The following is a 15,884-nucleotide window of genomic DNA, read 5'->3' as shown; positions in this document are numbered from 1 at the left end:
CAAAATGCTGAACATGGAACAACTTTACCCACCCGACGCTAAGATGTGATCGATGCAATGGAGAGACAACTGCTCAAATGTGAGAGGGGGCGAACTATAGCATAACATTACGGAGATTGAGGGAGCCCACCACTCATACTGTCTCCTACGTCAGGACGCTTATTCTGGATTCTTAAGTATTCACGAAGATGGACTGGCAAGTTCGTCAGCACATACTCGACGAGTCATACGATTTTAGCTGGTTCAGCAACCACAACATGCGGAGATTTTTGATTTTAAACTCGGCGAGAATGTATTCGCTGCGTTGACGACCATAAAAGGGTAAAAAATGGAGTGCCCAGGGTCAAGTTTGCCCAATTTTCTCTCGGCTGTTGAAAAATGCTACGGCCATGACAGTAGCGGCTTCCAGCAGTCTCGTAATTATGATCAAACCTTCTTCACGGATTACATACGCTGTAAGACAGTAGCCAAGTTCTTTTCCCCGGCGTGAATCTAATCCACCTCACGAGTGCATTCATAAATTTGAGTGCTTGGTCACAGAGTCGGTCCTTAGCGTAAATCACATCGTTTGAGGTGCGGCAGACTGAATAATGTACGGTTCGTCGTCTGGTATTCCATCACAGCACCAAGGTTTCTTAAATCAGTCTGTACTACTTTGTCATTGATCTTCGCCTTCATTGAGATTCCATTGCCGAGTCAATACTTTCGGGCAATGAATAGCACTGAATTAGTGACGTAAAAGATTGCCAAAGTAGTGAGAGTTCACCCTCAAATAACATTTCTGCCTTACTATATAGTTCAAAGAATTGGAGCTTGGCATGCCTCAAATTCCGTTTTCCGTTTTCGGTGCGCTTACCAATAATTTAATCTACACAGCCCTCGGTCGACGATTTGAAGTCTTGTGTGTTTAGTACCAAAATCTTTGAAATAAAAACCATTATTACTTAATATTTAGTGAGCGCTAAAGAGACACACCACGCTTAAACGATTTTGAAAAATCATTGACATTCCCTGAATGACTAGATACACCTCGCTCACCGATGTATTCAATACACCTTCAATAGCTCCTTCAACAAAGTATAGTCTATCACATTGATCAACGGCCTAAGGGAAGTTCACGGTTCCTTGAATTCCGTTCTTAAATTGTCTGTCGTCCGCGGCCTAAATTCGAACAGAATATTACAATCGGCTAAAAGAACAAATAACTCCACACTCGTTGAGATTGAATTTTAAAGTCGAACCGTGGCGACTCTAATCAATATACATATCTGTGATGGACGTTCTCCTTGTCGGTGAAATCATCTTCATTGATGGCTTGCTCAGCTTCGAAGCTAGCGCTCTCTTTCTTCTTGTTTTCATGGATTGCTTTGAATCTGTAAAATACAATTAAGATAATGAGAAGCACCCACATAATAATGGTGACAATAAGACCTCCCCGGTATGTTCCTAGCCACCACTGTGGGTAAATGATCGCCGCTAAGCAATAGCCCACGAAAAAAGCGTTGGAGCAAAGCGACTTCTTGGTATTGCCTCTGACGTTACTGGCAACCAAACTTAATAAAACGGTCATTATGCAAGTGATGACAGATCCTAACCACGAGCCAACAATCACCCACCACCCACTACTCCTCTTTAATGATAGAACCATAATACTACCGGTCAATGGGATGGCAACAAGGCAGCCAGCTATGGCAGCACGTTCTCTGGGGAAAATTTTGACCGCAAAAACAGCAATCCACACGAAAAGAAGCTGAATAGCGCCTGCTGGGGATCCGTACTTCATAGTTTCATATTTATCATAGCCGAAACCAGCCAGAATCAGCGACTGGAAAATAATAGGACCACTTGTCACTGTTATCAAGAAGCCAAATAGAAAGGCACTGTAAAATAGCCAGTCGAAGTTGAGACATTCTTTCAGCTGCTCAACAGAAAACTTGTTGATGGCAAACCGATCACTTTCTTCGTGAATTCTCTTTGTTGCGATTTGTTTCTCTCTGTCGTTAAGAAACCATGCCGAGCTTGGGGAAATTGGGACCAGAAAATAGAATAGTAACCCTGCAACCAACGAGATTGCTCCACAGACTAAAAACATCACTCTCCAGTCTGCAAGCTTTCCAGGGTTTGTCTTTCCAATGCCGTACATCAAGTAACTTCCGACTATTTGGGCTATCGCATTCATAGAGATCCAAAAAGCGGCCCTCATAGGCTGCTCCCTCTTACGGTACCAATAGGTGGTAATCAAAACGCATGCAGGTTGAACAACGGCTTCAAAGATTCCTAAGAAAAGTCTCCCGACCCAAAAGCCTTGCTTCGTGCTTGGAGCTGCTAAACACATGCAGCACACGGACCACACGACAACACAGGCGCCAGTCAGAGGAACTCTTGGAATGATTGTCATCAAGTAACTGAACAGAAATGTTGAGCCCAGCTGCCCGAGGTAAAAAATGGTTGTACACCATGCATAGTCATGGGCCTTCATGTGCAGGTCTTTCTTTAGACCAAATACCGCTGCATAAGTCAAAGACTGCTTGTCAAGATATTGCGCAAAGAAGATACCACACATCAGAGGCAACACATGAAGATCAATTTTGCGAAGTAGCGCTTTCTCTTCCTCGGGAGTATACTCCAGCTGATCGATATCTTCGTCCTTTATAGCTTCAATTTCTCCAACATGTTCCGAGGATACCTCGTCGAGCGTATAATCTATAGTATTCTTTTGTTCTTCCTTCATCGTTGGGTCTTGTTTATCGCATGATCATTCTAGAAAAGAGGTTTGAAAAGTCAACAAGGAGCTTCTCCTTATATTCAATCATGAAGTAGAGTTCATCGCGTCTTTAGCATTGTTGTCTTCAATAGATGCTCATGTAAATCTTATCGGTCTGCTCGGGTGTGCACCCTCAGCGTTTTTCTTAACTTTCTGTGAACTGACGTCACACAATAACTTTCGGCAGTTGGATGAATCAAAAACCCGACGTTGTTGTCAAAGTTGATTGGCAAAGTATGACAAGCTGAACAATATCCTCTGATAAAGGCCCAAACGGGTTATTCAGCTCAATTCTCACTACATCCATTAGTGGAATCAAAGTCCGATTTCCTTATCTAAAACTTTCTTTATAGTAACTTTTAAATCCGATGGCCAAATCCGCAATCTTAGATAGATATCACGCTCCTTTATGGTACGTTGTGCAGTACGATAGGAAAATATGCCATTGTTCTTTTTTGCCTGCTAGCTACATGTGCTTTAAATATATCAATTACTTGTGATGAGAGATAACAGACCAAAAAGACATCCTGTAAGACAGAGCTCTGTCAACTCTCTTGAACATTGACTATAAGAAGACAAGTGCATCAGAAAAGATGGCAATATTAAGTAAATCCTTCATAGCCAGGTGTGTGGACGTAGATAGAAGTAATTCTTAGCCATGTCCAAGTCATTTGAGATTGATGTCAATGAAAGAAACTGGAAAAACCTAGAAGATTTGGTCACTCCATGGGGAATTAACAAGCCTGAGAAATACTGTTTCAAAAACACTAATTTGATTGACGTCGTTGATGGCCAGGTTAAAAAAAATGCATATGTGTATACAGAAGGTGGTGTTATATCAAATGTCGTTTATTCCGACGCTACCGACGTCGACATGGTCGGCTACAGGGTTATAGATGGTACTGGCAAGTATTTGATGCCAGGTCTTTTCGACAATCATGTACACGTCACCTCTGTTCCCGGAGAGACAGATCTCGTGCGTACACTGGACACTGCAAAAAGTACTGCTTTAATGAGGGTCAGATACAACCTCGAAAATGCTCTCAAGAGAGGATTTACTACTCTGAGGGACTGCGGTGGTGCTGAAAGCTACATCAAGAAGGCCGTAGAGGAAGGAAGTGTCAAAGGACCTCGTTTGATCACCTGTGGTCATGCAATTTCGCAAACTGGCGGCCACGGGGATATGCGTAGAAACGACATGCCCGGCGAAGCTCTGGATGACTGCGAGTGTCATATCAATAACTTGGGAATCGTTGCTGATGGCGTTCCAGAGTGCTACAAAGTTACCAGGGAAGAGTTTCGGAGAGGCGCTGACTTCATTAAAATTATGGCTGGTGGAGGAGTAGCTTCTCCGACTGACAAGATCACTAACTTGCAGTTTTGTAAAGACGAAATCAGTGCTATTGTTGCAGTTGCGGACACTTACCACTCCTATGTGACTGCTCATGCATATACGCCTGAAGCTATCAACAACTGTATCAATCTAGGAGTGAAAGGCATTGAGCATGGTAATCTTTTAGACGATGAAACAGCGAAGCGTATGGCTGAACTGGGCTGCTACTTAACTCCGACTCTAGTCACTTACAAAATGCTGGCTTCTGACCAATTCGGATCATTCTTACAGAAGGAAAACGCTGAGAAGAATTTGAGCGTTTTGAGGCATGGCTTGGAGGCTCTATCAATTGCCAAGAGACACAATGTCAAAATCTGTTATGGTTCAGATCTACTAGGGTCTCTCAATGGTTACCAAACTCAAGAGTTCTTCATCAGAAATAAAGTGCTTTCTCCGCAAGAAATACTTCTGTCCGCTACCGTCACCCCGTGTGAGATGAATGGGATGGCAGACAAGCTTGGCCAGATCAAGCCTGGGTTCATTGCCGATATACTCCTCATGAATGGAAATCCACTGGAGGACATTTATGTTTTGGATGAGCCAGAAACAAACTTGATTGTTGTGATGAAGGATGGGTGTATATACCCGTAAAGCCTGTATTAAACGCATTTCGTGCCCATCATTTGTATTTTAGCGAACAAGTGCACGAGCAAGTCAACGAACAAACGGCAGGTAGCTCTGAAAAGTCAAGCTTCTGATTCAGAAAAATTTGTAGCGCGCAAAGAAAAACATTTAGGTTCCAACACTCTCTGAGAGGAATATGTGACAGTAGATGATGAATTTCTATCAAAGGATCTGCCGGGAGTCAAAATTTGACGACTGCAGTCGTAGGAGAAGAAATGTTAACTTAGCAACAACCCTCTTCATTGGCAAACAAACTGTTGTGTCTGAACCACCAAAACTTCCAAAGCGCCCTGCATCTACTCCAGGCAAAGTACCAGCAGATTTTAGCGCTGCGTTGTATCCCAGCTTACGACCTCTCGAAAACTCGACATCTAGTTCTTATCGGCAGTAGTATTGCAATTTAAAGATATCAACAAATATTAGGGAAGTCGCTTCCAGAACATCTCTTTCGATATAGAAGTCCTCGAAAAAACCGACGGAGAGACATCCTCACCTTCTATCCATGAGTCACCAACCGAACTAGTTACGAGATGAATTACTCTGTGACGCCTCTACTTGAACGTCGATTCAATACTGAAGGAGATGGTCCCAAGTTTTTCATAAAGTATGAAATGCTACAGCCGAGTGGTAGCTTTAAGTCTCGAGGTATCAGTCATCTCATTGCCCAGAAAAAGAAGGACTTAATGAAAAATGGTGAAAAGAAGTTGGCAGTTTTCTCCAGCTCCGGGGGAAATGCAGGCCTAGCGGCTGCTACTGCAGCTAAATCAATGAAGCTTGACTGTACAGTCGTTGTCCCTAAAACTGCAAAGCCCAGAATGGTTGAGAAGATTAAAAGCGCAGGTGCAGACGCAATTGTGTACGGAGAACACTGGGGTCTTGCCGATCAATACCTGCGCGAAGAAGTGATGGCAAAGGCAAGGGAGAGTGGCTTAGAAACTTTGTATGTTCATCCCTTCGACGATGAAATAATATGGGAAGGACATTCCACTATTGTGGAAGAAATTTTGCAGCAGTTAGAGCAGCAGCAGGTACCTTTATACAAGTTGAAGGGCATCATCTGTAGCGTAGGCGGTGGAGGCCTTTATAGTGGAGTCATCAAAGGTTTGGAAAAATACAATCTAGTCAAAGAAATCCCGATTGTTGCGGTCGAAACTGAAGGAAGCGATGTACTTTCCAAGTCTTTGGCAAATGGAAGCCCAATTGTACTAGAAAAGATTTCCAGTATCGCCTCCTCTTTGGGTTCCTCATATATCTCATCTTTTGCATTTGACAGTGCACAAAAATATGGCAGTAAGTCTGTGGTTCTTCAGGACAGCGATGTGACTAAGACTTGTATGAGATTTTCGGAAGACTCGAGTATTGTTGTCGAGCCGGCTTGTGGGGCCTCGCTGCATCTTTGTTACCATCCCGCTCGGTTGGAAAGCGCCCTTGGCCACAAGCTAGGGAAAGATGACGTTGTAGTTGTGATAGCGTGTGGTGGCTCATGCACCTCTTTTGATGACTTATCCATGTTGTATAGTTCAATTTCCTGATTTAAAGAGGCAGTGCCTATGATGTCTCATCGAAAATGCCAAGAATTCTACTATCGGAAACAACAAGGGATCGATCAAATGTTTCAATATTGAACGATTGGAGAAATGGGCCATCTCAACCTATACTTAACTGCCTTCCATCACTGTGGTACGAGTCTGACGCTCGTTGGCTTGGTGTGAGTCACATCAAGGTGCTTGGCAAAGATATTATGGACCGATCGACAAAAGGACAGCCTGAAATAGGAGTAACCTCAATTCGATGGTAAAGAAGCTACTGAGGAAATGAGGAAAGAAGGGTTTGTGTGAGGTACGGAAACACGACATCAATCGAATAACATTGTCTCATAAAGAACTTTACAAGGAACAAAGAGTGAAATATATACAGAGGGAACTGGGATGGTAAGCACCGCATAGGCATTATAGTGTCAAGTCGGACATGAGTGTAAGGAAGAATATTGAACATGATAACAGATCTTACATCGTTTCGGGTAGTTCGAGATAGCTACACATGTCAATCTGTAGCCCAAGTTTAACGAATTGAATTCAAGAATGAAACGCTCATCCAAAGACCAGTTGGAACCCGTGTTCAAAAAAGATTTTGTCGACGTCATTTTTATTGACCCTCGGTTCAGGTCAGGTCTTCAACTTCGTCCTTTGATCTGTTGAAAACTGTTCTATAACACATGCTTTCATACTTGAAATCGCCTCGATTGTCTGATGTTTACCAATTCTTTTTGTTCTGCGCGAAGTTAAAATCCTCGACCGATGATTTCCTCTTCAGATACTGTAAATTTCTTCCAGATAGACATTGACAGGGTATTTCTGGTCTTCACTCCACAAGGCTGTACAATAGCATCCGTCACAGGTTTCGAAACTGTTGTTCAGCAATTGCTTACACCTTCTCAGTAGCTCCTAGTATACCTCTTATCTTGTTTTTAACTATTTTTGATATTGTGACATTTCACTTCCCCAGGAAAAACTTACCTCGATTCAAGATTTACTGAAATTCTATCTATTGTTAGTCTGACTTTCGGAGTTTGTTGGTTCGGATCATGTCATTGCATTGCCCTGGCTTTGATTAGCATGATTTCTTAGCACTAAGTCTTAAACCACCTCTTGTATAAACTAGTAATAAGCCAGACACAATCTCCGTTACTACTTTAAGCAAGACCGGATGCACAGCTCTACCTAATGGTTATTCCAATGTGTGAGCGGCCAGCATCATCGCACTCAGCCTCTTACTTCTTCTGTTTGAAGCCTTAATTTGAGAAACAATCACGCAAAGATGACCAGCGTTTTCTGTTCGCGAAGCATTAATCGAGACTTACATAAACATATATGTAACCTACACCGATAGACTATTCAGTGACGGCCTGAATTTTTGTTATCAAAACTTGGTTTGAGTCCACAGTATTTTTAACAGCGCGGCGTTGAAACAAAAAACGGATGGAAAGGTGGTAGCCACGGGCAAATCCACAGATATTTACACCATGTAATACAGCCGCTGCCATGGCTGTCCTAGTTTTTGAAATGGCATACCGTCGAGCGTCAGATGGATGTACCGGGCTAAGGATCACGTTACCAGATGACAGCGACAGGTGTGAAAACTCGAAGACGCTGACGACAAGAAGCGACAAGAGAGCCACCATGGGATTAGGGCACTTAAAGAACTAGTATCAGACTGACGGGTCATCAGAACAGACCACAAGTTTCATGAAGGAAGATACGTCTCCAAAATAAGCATGATTTACGCATCTTGCATCAGCATGTATACTTAATTTTACGGTGAAAGTCTAACTACATAATGGAGTGTTGTGTACCAAAGACGTGGGATATTTTGAGCGCAAGTACAGATCTTCAAAACTCGTCTACACTGTCTCTCCGTCGTCCAAGTGTATAAAAAGTTTTGTAGCACTGGGCTTGGTGTCTTCACGTAATGTTAGCGGATGAAGAACGTAGTTACCATAATTTTTGTCTACGGTTTGGAATGGGGTCGGTAGACTTAAACGTATGAACACACCCACGTAGTTACTAAGTAACCCTATCGAGCTCTTCTTTATGCATCTTCTCGAAGAGGCCGACGGCAAATGGGGGAAGAACGCTCTGACTAGGATAACAGAGCATGCCAGATCCGTTTATCTTACGATCTGACTAATGGTCTTTCCACCCGCCAAAAGTGACTAAAAGCACTGAGCGCTCAGCAACAAGCTATGCTTCACTGACGATCACCCCGTCGATGGTCTCTGTGCTCCTCCACACCGTACGCCAGTCCGCCAGAGAAGACACGCTCCACTCATTCTCTTATGATCGCTGGCACGGAAAACCACCATAAGGGGAAATGTAACAGCGGATGAGCATTTCCTGCTCTCAACACATCAAGGTCAGATCGCTGAAAGTAATAAACAAACTACATGGCTATTTTCCGCCTCGAAACAAAAAGACTGCAAATGAATGCAATCGCGGAAGATCCTAAAGCCATCCAGAATGCATTTTTTATCGAATCGTTCAACATATACCCCATTTCGGAGCGTGAGCCATCAAAATGGTCTTTTCTATAGGATGCGATGTCATCAAGTGTAGCATGTTCATTGAGCATAAGTTCACTATGCCTCATTTTCTGGTGTAAAGAGATGGAGAAGACCATGGTCGAAAGAATGCTACCCACTGTGGTTCCTAAAGATTTAAGCAGTGCATTTACCGAAGTGGTTTCTAAAATATCCGCTCCGTAGGTGGAACTATTTTTATTGAGCTGGACATGGCAGGCTATCAACGCAGCCGGTAATACGAATCCTAGTGCAACCCCAGGAAGGATTAATACACCAATCTGAGTGTGCTTGTTAGATGTGTTGTTGAGCAGTATCATGAGTCCGCTTCCCACAACCCCCATTGCGCTACCAAATAATAGAAGGGGCTTAATTTGACCAGTCTTTTTGATGAGGACCCCGCTAGCAATGGAAAACACAACCGTAGATATCAAAATTGGGATTAGGTGAAGACCGGCTTTCCATGCGGAAGATCCGCATACCAATTGGAAAAACTGCACGCTGTAAATCATTTGCACATTGTATGCAATTGTTGAAAAAAAACCGGTCAAATTTGCAAGCAAAATTGTCGTCTGTGACATTAAACGCCAGCTCAAAAGCGGTCTAAAACTGTCCCGTGTTTTTATTATTTCGAACATTTTGAAGTCATAGGCTAAAGAAAGTATGATCAACAAGACACCAACGATAATGAAAGAAATAACTATGCCTGACTTCCAAGGGTGACTTTGACCGCCAAAAGTCAGTGCCAACAGGAAAAGTAGCCAACCTGTAGTGAAAAAGGCAAATGATACAACATCAAAGCCGAACAACAGTTGCTGTAAAACATACCGGGGTGATATTTTTCCAAATCGAAAGCTCACTACTTTTTTGAGGGTTTCGCAGCCTTTTTTCTGCAAGTTCACCCCTTCTGGATTATAGAAAAACAGAAATATTGCAATCGCGGCCCCGCCAATGGGTAGATTGATGTAGAAACACCATCGCCAGGTAACATGCGTAGTGAAAACTCCACCCAAAAACGGCCCCGCAATGGACGCAACAGCGAAAGTGCAATTCAATAGTGACATTACTAGTGGGCGGGACTTCTCGCTAACGAGCTGACATCCTAGAACGAGACTCAGTGTTTGCAGCCCGCTTCCGCCAACCCCAGCCACGACCCTGCCGGCTATCAACATGTCCATGGAATTCGCCAACGCAGATATCAGAGAACCCGTTTCGAAAAGCAGTATGCAGCTAACCACGCTTAGTCTGGGCCCTAGCGTGGCGGATAATCTGCCCCACAGCAAGCTAAATAGTGCATTAGGTAACGAGTAACCCGTGACAATCCATCCGCTCTTGGTATAGTCTCCGAAGGACTGGCACACAGTATCAATGATAGTCCCGACAATCAAGACGTCCAGTGCCGTTACAAACATCGACAGTCCCAAGGAAAACAAACTCAAAAAGAGTTTGATCTTAATTCTGTTTGGCTCTTCACGCCCAGTACATGTGTCTTGCTTGACGCTCCGATCACCGCTGTCGTTGGAAATCTTTTTTTCATGATTGGAATGTATGCCACTTTCGATATCGGACATTTTCAGTTGCACATGTATCAGGACAGTTGGCGTCTTGCTGGAAGTCAAGCTTCCTCATTTATAATCACCATTTTTTGTTCTATGTTTCGTAACTCAAGTGGTTGCATCTAGCTGTCCTCGAAACGACGGACACAGCAGGCCACCTTAGTTCTACATGAGTTCTCATGTCTTCGTAAATCTCGGAAAATCTGGTGAGGAGCATTTTGCCAGTAGGAAATCGGGTGCATTTTAGCCCGTAACCGAGTCAAGCTTACGCCTCTACAATCAAAAAAGTGTTGGTCTTTTGGAGGATAACCCTCTTTTATTTCGAGCTGAGAGTTTTGGTATTTTTCTGAAAATTAATTTATCATGATTAGGTCAGCGATAATTTGCAGGAGCGATGCCAGGGTGCATTTCCCTTTTCGAAAACCTGAGCTTTCATGTGCACCCTGATTCCTGAGAGTAACGCGCGCTTTGACCGACGGTCGAGAAAGCACCAGACAAACCTGATCAAGCAACTCCGCGGAGCAATTTACAACAGCAGCGCAGCTAATTATAGAGGCAAACGTCGAGATTAGGTTCATGGACGGTGCGATTTATAGCCGATGAGAGAGTCTCATATACCTTTAGCGAGCTATGTGTGGAAGGATTGGTGCCCCTTCCGTCGTACCTCTGGCAATCTTCCTCTGAAAGCACTGGTTAGACAATAAGATGTAGTCCTGAAAGGATAGACCTAACGAAAATATTGAGTAGCAATATAAACGAAATAGCTACTTGACTTGGACCAGCAAGCACACTTGTCCAGCAAGGCATCGAACAACGGCACGGATTCTCCTGGACAAATCTGGCAACTCTAAACTTAAAGATCTGGGCTCCTTCAGCACGGAGTATTCAAGATCATGCCAGAGCAGCAGCCGTGCGAGATTCTTGCACTCATATTGTTCTCAAATCTTCCAGCTCTGCAAGACTGCTGTCTTTAAAGCGCTTTATAGTTTGTCCGAACATTGTTTGTGTCCCAGCTCCCGAGTTCGATCGGCCTGTAGCTGTATCAACCTGGGCAAACATGAAATACAGGCCTATTGTACTTGCGAGGTCACTGTCAGAAGAGCCACGATCATTGAGTGAGTGAACATTGGACTACCAACACCTGATGTAACTAACGGTCCAATCACTCTCCAATCACTCCAGCGTGCGAGCTAGCGCCTACTCTGTATTGATAAAAGGGCCCAGTGGTACTTCCCCATAGACTGGTTCCGCATATTGAAAAAGAATTCTGGGCCTTTGACGCGGACCACCAACAAGCCGAAAAGAATTTAGGTAGTGCATACAATGAAAGTAGGAAGCCATGATATTCTCGTTGCTCATTTTCTTGATTCATCCTTTGACACTACCAGCACAGTATTCAAATAATCGGAACTCGTAGCGCAGACCCTTTTTTCCAGAAATGACGCTGCAAGGGTAGCCCAAACTCCACGATCTCTTATCGAGTTAAAAAGCAAGGCTTCATTTTTCGCGAGCCTCTCATCAAACACTAAAATACAAGCGAAAGGTACTTGTCCTGCAACCAAAGTTGCTATAATCCCATGGTTTTGCCAATTTACTGATACACCGCCAGCAAGTGCTAGAGAAACGAGTAATCATCACAAACAAGCGGTTCTGACTGTTGTTCCTATAGTATCGATCTGATGGCAAATATATCCCAGACTGTACACGACACTCGAATTTCCCGTATTTCCTCTCTCATGCAGCTTCTTCCACTCGTCTGTATTTGACACCTTCACGATAGCACCAAATAGAAACTTGGAAAACGGAAGCGCTGAAAGCGTGAAATGAATGCCCATATCTTGATGGCCCTGGTATCCAGCTTTTATAATACATGGCTAAGGTGTAGCAAATTGACAAAAACTGTCCACTTCAGGGGAGACGTGTCTGACAGTACCTAGATGAGTAGAATTGACACTCCGACGCATACCGCGTTGTGACATACAGCGCCTGCGGAATATGCTTATATGTTCTCAGTTTGAGACTGAATTATGCTACCAACAGCGTAAAAGACTGTTGCAACCAAAAATAACTGTAATCTTCCGAAGACATCAGAAAGACGAGCAAAGCAATTACAATAGCGGATCATTCAGAAGATTTGAATAATTAGTGGAGAAATAAAATCAAGAATTAGGCTTCAAAAAGACCTGATAAAGAAACTTTTACCTTGAAAATGCGTTGGTTGAACAATGGAAGTGTTATCAAAAGTATGAGACGTTTTCCGTGCGGAGAAAGTTGAGACACGTAGTGTAACTATGGGTATAGATAGAAAGTTTTGTTCAAAGCTCACTGCATTTTGTTTGGTCGATAAGAGCCGCTCATCCCAAGCCTCCTGACTGCTTCTTTACTCTAACGCCGTCGTCTAGTACGTGATAGTGATTACTGTGACATGAGTCTGACGCCAGACATACAGATGTCCCGTTAAGACGCCATTTTATCTTCGAATATCCTCAAACACACAAACTTCCAAGACCGCTTCACTTAGGTTGTCGATTTCTTGGGTAAGCGCTCCTGCGACATTAATATGTCGTTCCGATTTGGCAACGCTTGAAGCTGAACAGACTAAACTTTATCGCGATCGCCAAATATCACTTAAGTCCGCTCAAGTTAGCATTTTGTTTCGATGATTCCAGCACCAACTATAGTTTGCAACTAAACAGTGTGCAGTGACACAATGAGCTGCGTCTTGGCGAGGCGTTTATGACATTTATAAGAATCATTCCACATTTTTACATGATTGCTGTCACTTCACTTGGGGTGTGCTTTAGCCATTTTGCACAGCGCGCAGACAGACAAACAACGTTATCCTGCTTTTTTCTCCGATCAATGTGGTAGCGCATTATCGTAATCAGAATAAAACCCCGATCCTGGTTTGCAATTTCATTCCGAATTTCACACATTGACAAAAAATTCGAAGTGACTGTGTTTATTCTGTGGCATGGTCCGCGCAATGCAATGCACACCATAGGTGACAAGGACATCTTATTTCCTTACACTTCCGAAATTGTTCTTCAACCCCAAAGGTATTTGAAGCACCGACCTCTTTCACGCAATTGGGATTATTGCACCATTTACGTCCACAGGCAATGAATAAACCTCTATTGAAATTCTTACACGATAATGTCTACTCACCATGAAGGAAGCGGATGCATGCCGATTGAAGCCGTGGACTGAAAGTAGCAAGGTTTGCACCCCTTTTAGAACTCGTGTTATCGGCAAGCGCTTGTTAGAATACTCCGAAAACGGCTCGAATGCTAGAAATAGATGATCCCTCGACACTAAGAAGCCCGGAAAAGCTTTCTAGGAGTGCACTTGGAGCTGTTCCAGGCCAGATGTCGCAATATGACTGGAGAAGTATTTAAGGCAGAACGCATTCAACTACCGAGAGCTCACGCTTGAATGATTTAATCTTATGATTTTTCAAGATGTTTAGGAGGTCCAGCTCCAAGAGCGATGCTGTTGATAGTACCTGCCGCTCGGGGCACAACGACTACCACTAGGTCCCGGTGACGATTCTCACACATGCATATATCGCTACAATGGGAAGTGAAGCCGATACTGATTCTCTACATTGTCGACCCGAAACCGGCCGACAATTGGGCTTTGCTGCATGTTCTGGCGCAAATAATACCCATTGATTTCTCCTCGTGCTTGGGAGTTAATCCGATTGCCACTTACCGGGGGAGCTGCTATTAAAGGCTTGATAGACAAATAAACTCAATGATTACCACCAGAAGGACGCAGGCTATCGTGCACCACAGAGTTAATTTGCAAAAGATTCAGTAAAATCAATAGATTAGTGATAGAGAGGAGAACGAGCGAAAAAATAACAACTAACGCCAGGAATCGGTTGTCCGGAAGCTTTTGTTCCTTTTGCATCTGGTTACTGATGATGGCTCCTGGCAAGTTTTCAGTTTCTTCCTCGAACTGAAGCATGACAATTTTACACCGTTATTATGTGTATGACACTAACAAGCTTTATTCTGATTCTTGAAATTATATATATTGCCAACTCTCTTTATTTATACTCAAAACTGGGCAAAATGGATTGCAATGGGGGATATGTTATACCCCCCAAGAACGACCATTTCTGCAAGCCTTATCAAGAACTGCATATAGATATATTTTTTTTTTTTTGGTTTTTTTTGGCAGCTCTGTGACCACGCTGTGCCGGAGTTTTCAGAAATTAAATCATTATCCCCGTGAGACTACTGCACCTCCTCCATGATGATCGTAGCAGCCATTTTTTAGACAGCATGGATTGAAAGGCTTAGGATTTTGAGATCTTCACGCTTGCTGTGATCATTCAGTGGACTTTTTCGCTTTTGGTTTTTGTTTGATTACGACAGAGAGGCAAGGTAGAGAAACTTCCCGCGACTAAAAAAAAAGGAACAGCAGCCCGCCACAAACGTGCTTAGCGGTATGTGCGTTTCTGAAGGTAAGCATCTGTTGCTTAAAAGGTTGCATCTCCTACATGCCGCCGTAAGTTCCGCTCATTGGCGATTCGCGTATGTCGATTTCACTAATGCCCGCCGAAAAGGCACATCTTCTTTTGAGGTTGAAGGCCGCGACAAATCATGTGCAGGTATTCGATAGCCCAAATACCATTACGCTTATGTCTTCAAAGCGAAACACACTTGGTTTACATGGTTAGGAACTAGGTTTAGTCTTCCTGACAGCGCCTTTCAATTCATCTCTCTCAAAGAGCATATCATGAGCCAGTCAGGATACACTGCATAACCCCAGATATCGTCCATGGCATAAAGCATTCATAGTTGCTGAATTGAGCGGGTTCTACTTTGCTCTCTATTCAGCTGTTCAGCATTAGAACTCATCTTTTAGTAGCAGTACAGTCCGCTATACAGCCCAAGGCAAAGGCCGACCATTTACCAGCAGTGTCGAAGGCACTGACTGATTAGCATTACAATAAGACCCAGAAGCCCATCACAGTAGCCCTCGTGGAACAGGAAAGTAGAATTCGTCAGTACCCATGACAAGTAAGAGATATTTACCTCTAGCCGATGCCTTGAAGATTACAGCTTGAGTTGCACGCGAAAGAAGATCGCTCACTGCCTATGTCTGTTGAGTTAAAATTTTGATGAGATCTCCAGATCTGTGTGCCTCCGTACCGGAAAGACGAACTCGCAGGCGACACAGAAACTCAATATGACGTGGACGTTTTCTACGGGAGAACGCCAAGACGAAACAGCACATATCACATACAGGACAACACTGTGTCTGAAAATGCCATCCAATTTACATATCATTGTCTGTTATATCACTCACAACTACGAAGGCACGTAAAGTCCACTGCTTACTTTATTTACTAGTGATGTCACTGGCAGAGTATATGCAGTTCTTGCCATCAGGACCAGACCCAATTTCAGTTGGCTCCTTTCCGTCGTTATTACCTCTATATAACTTGTCTACAAACGT

General features: G+C 43.4%; 4 protein-coding genes and 1 pseudogene across 5 annotated transcripts; 2 read left to right on the top strand and 3 right to left on the bottom strand.

Moving 5' to 3' along the window:
- Positions 1-1,255: 1,255 nt before the first annotated feature.
- On the bottom strand, positions 1,256-2,731 carry LALA0_S19e00188g (LALA0S19e00188g1_1; the record flags this gene model as incomplete). The annotated part of the gene is made up of 1 exon (XM_022772832.1): positions 1,256-2,731. The coding sequence occupies one exon, from the start codon at positions 2,729-2,731 to the stop codon at positions 1,256-1,258; it is 1,476 nt and encodes a 491-aa protein (XP_022631243.1).
- A 691-nt stretch (positions 2,732-3,422) lies between these two features.
- On the top strand, positions 3,423-4,748 carry LALA0_S19e00166g (LALA0S19e00166g1_1; the record flags this gene model as incomplete). The annotated part of the gene is made up of 1 exon (XM_022772721.1): positions 3,423-4,748. One exon carries the CDS (start codon positions 3,423-3,425, stop codon positions 4,746-4,748), a length of 1,326 nt encoding a protein of 441 aa, XP_022631242.1.
- Positions 4,749-5,311: 563 nt separating this feature from the next.
- Positions 5,312-6,313, top strand: LALA0_S19e00144g (LALA0S19e00144g1_1; the record flags this gene model as incomplete). Its single annotated transcript, XM_022772609.1, has 1 exon — positions 5,312-6,313. One exon carries the CDS (start codon positions 5,312-5,314, stop codon positions 6,311-6,313), a length of 1,002 nt encoding a protein of 333 aa, XP_022631241.1.
- A 2,407-nt stretch (positions 6,314-8,720) lies between these two features.
- On the bottom strand, positions 8,721-10,427 carry LALA0_S19e00122g (LALA0S19e00122g1_1; the record flags this gene model as incomplete). Its single annotated transcript, XM_022772498.1, has 1 exon — positions 8,721-10,427. The coding sequence occupies one exon, from the start codon at positions 10,425-10,427 to the stop codon at positions 8,721-8,723; it is 1,707 nt and encodes a 568-aa protein (XP_022631240.1).
- A 939-nt stretch (positions 10,428-11,366) lies between these two features.
- Positions 11,367-12,516, bottom strand: LALA0_S19e00100g (annotated as a pseudogene). Its single transcript is given in 4 exon segments — positions 11,367-11,573; positions 11,575-11,772; positions 11,771-12,238; positions 12,238-12,516. Coding segments are annotated over 4 exon segments (1,152 nt in total).
- Between the last annotated feature and the right edge of the window lie 3,368 nt (positions 12,517-15,884).

Source organism: Lachancea lanzarotensis, scaffold LALA0S19 (genome assembly GCF_000938715.1).
Source record: "Lachancea lanzarotensis genome assembly LALA0, scaffold LALA0S19, whole genome shotgun sequence".
In the NCBI taxonomy this organism is placed as follows: Eukaryota; Fungi; Ascomycota; class Saccharomycetes; order Saccharomycetales; family Saccharomycetaceae; genus Lachancea; species Lachancea lanzarotensis.
This window is presented reverse-complemented; position numbering and strand designations above follow the sequence as displayed.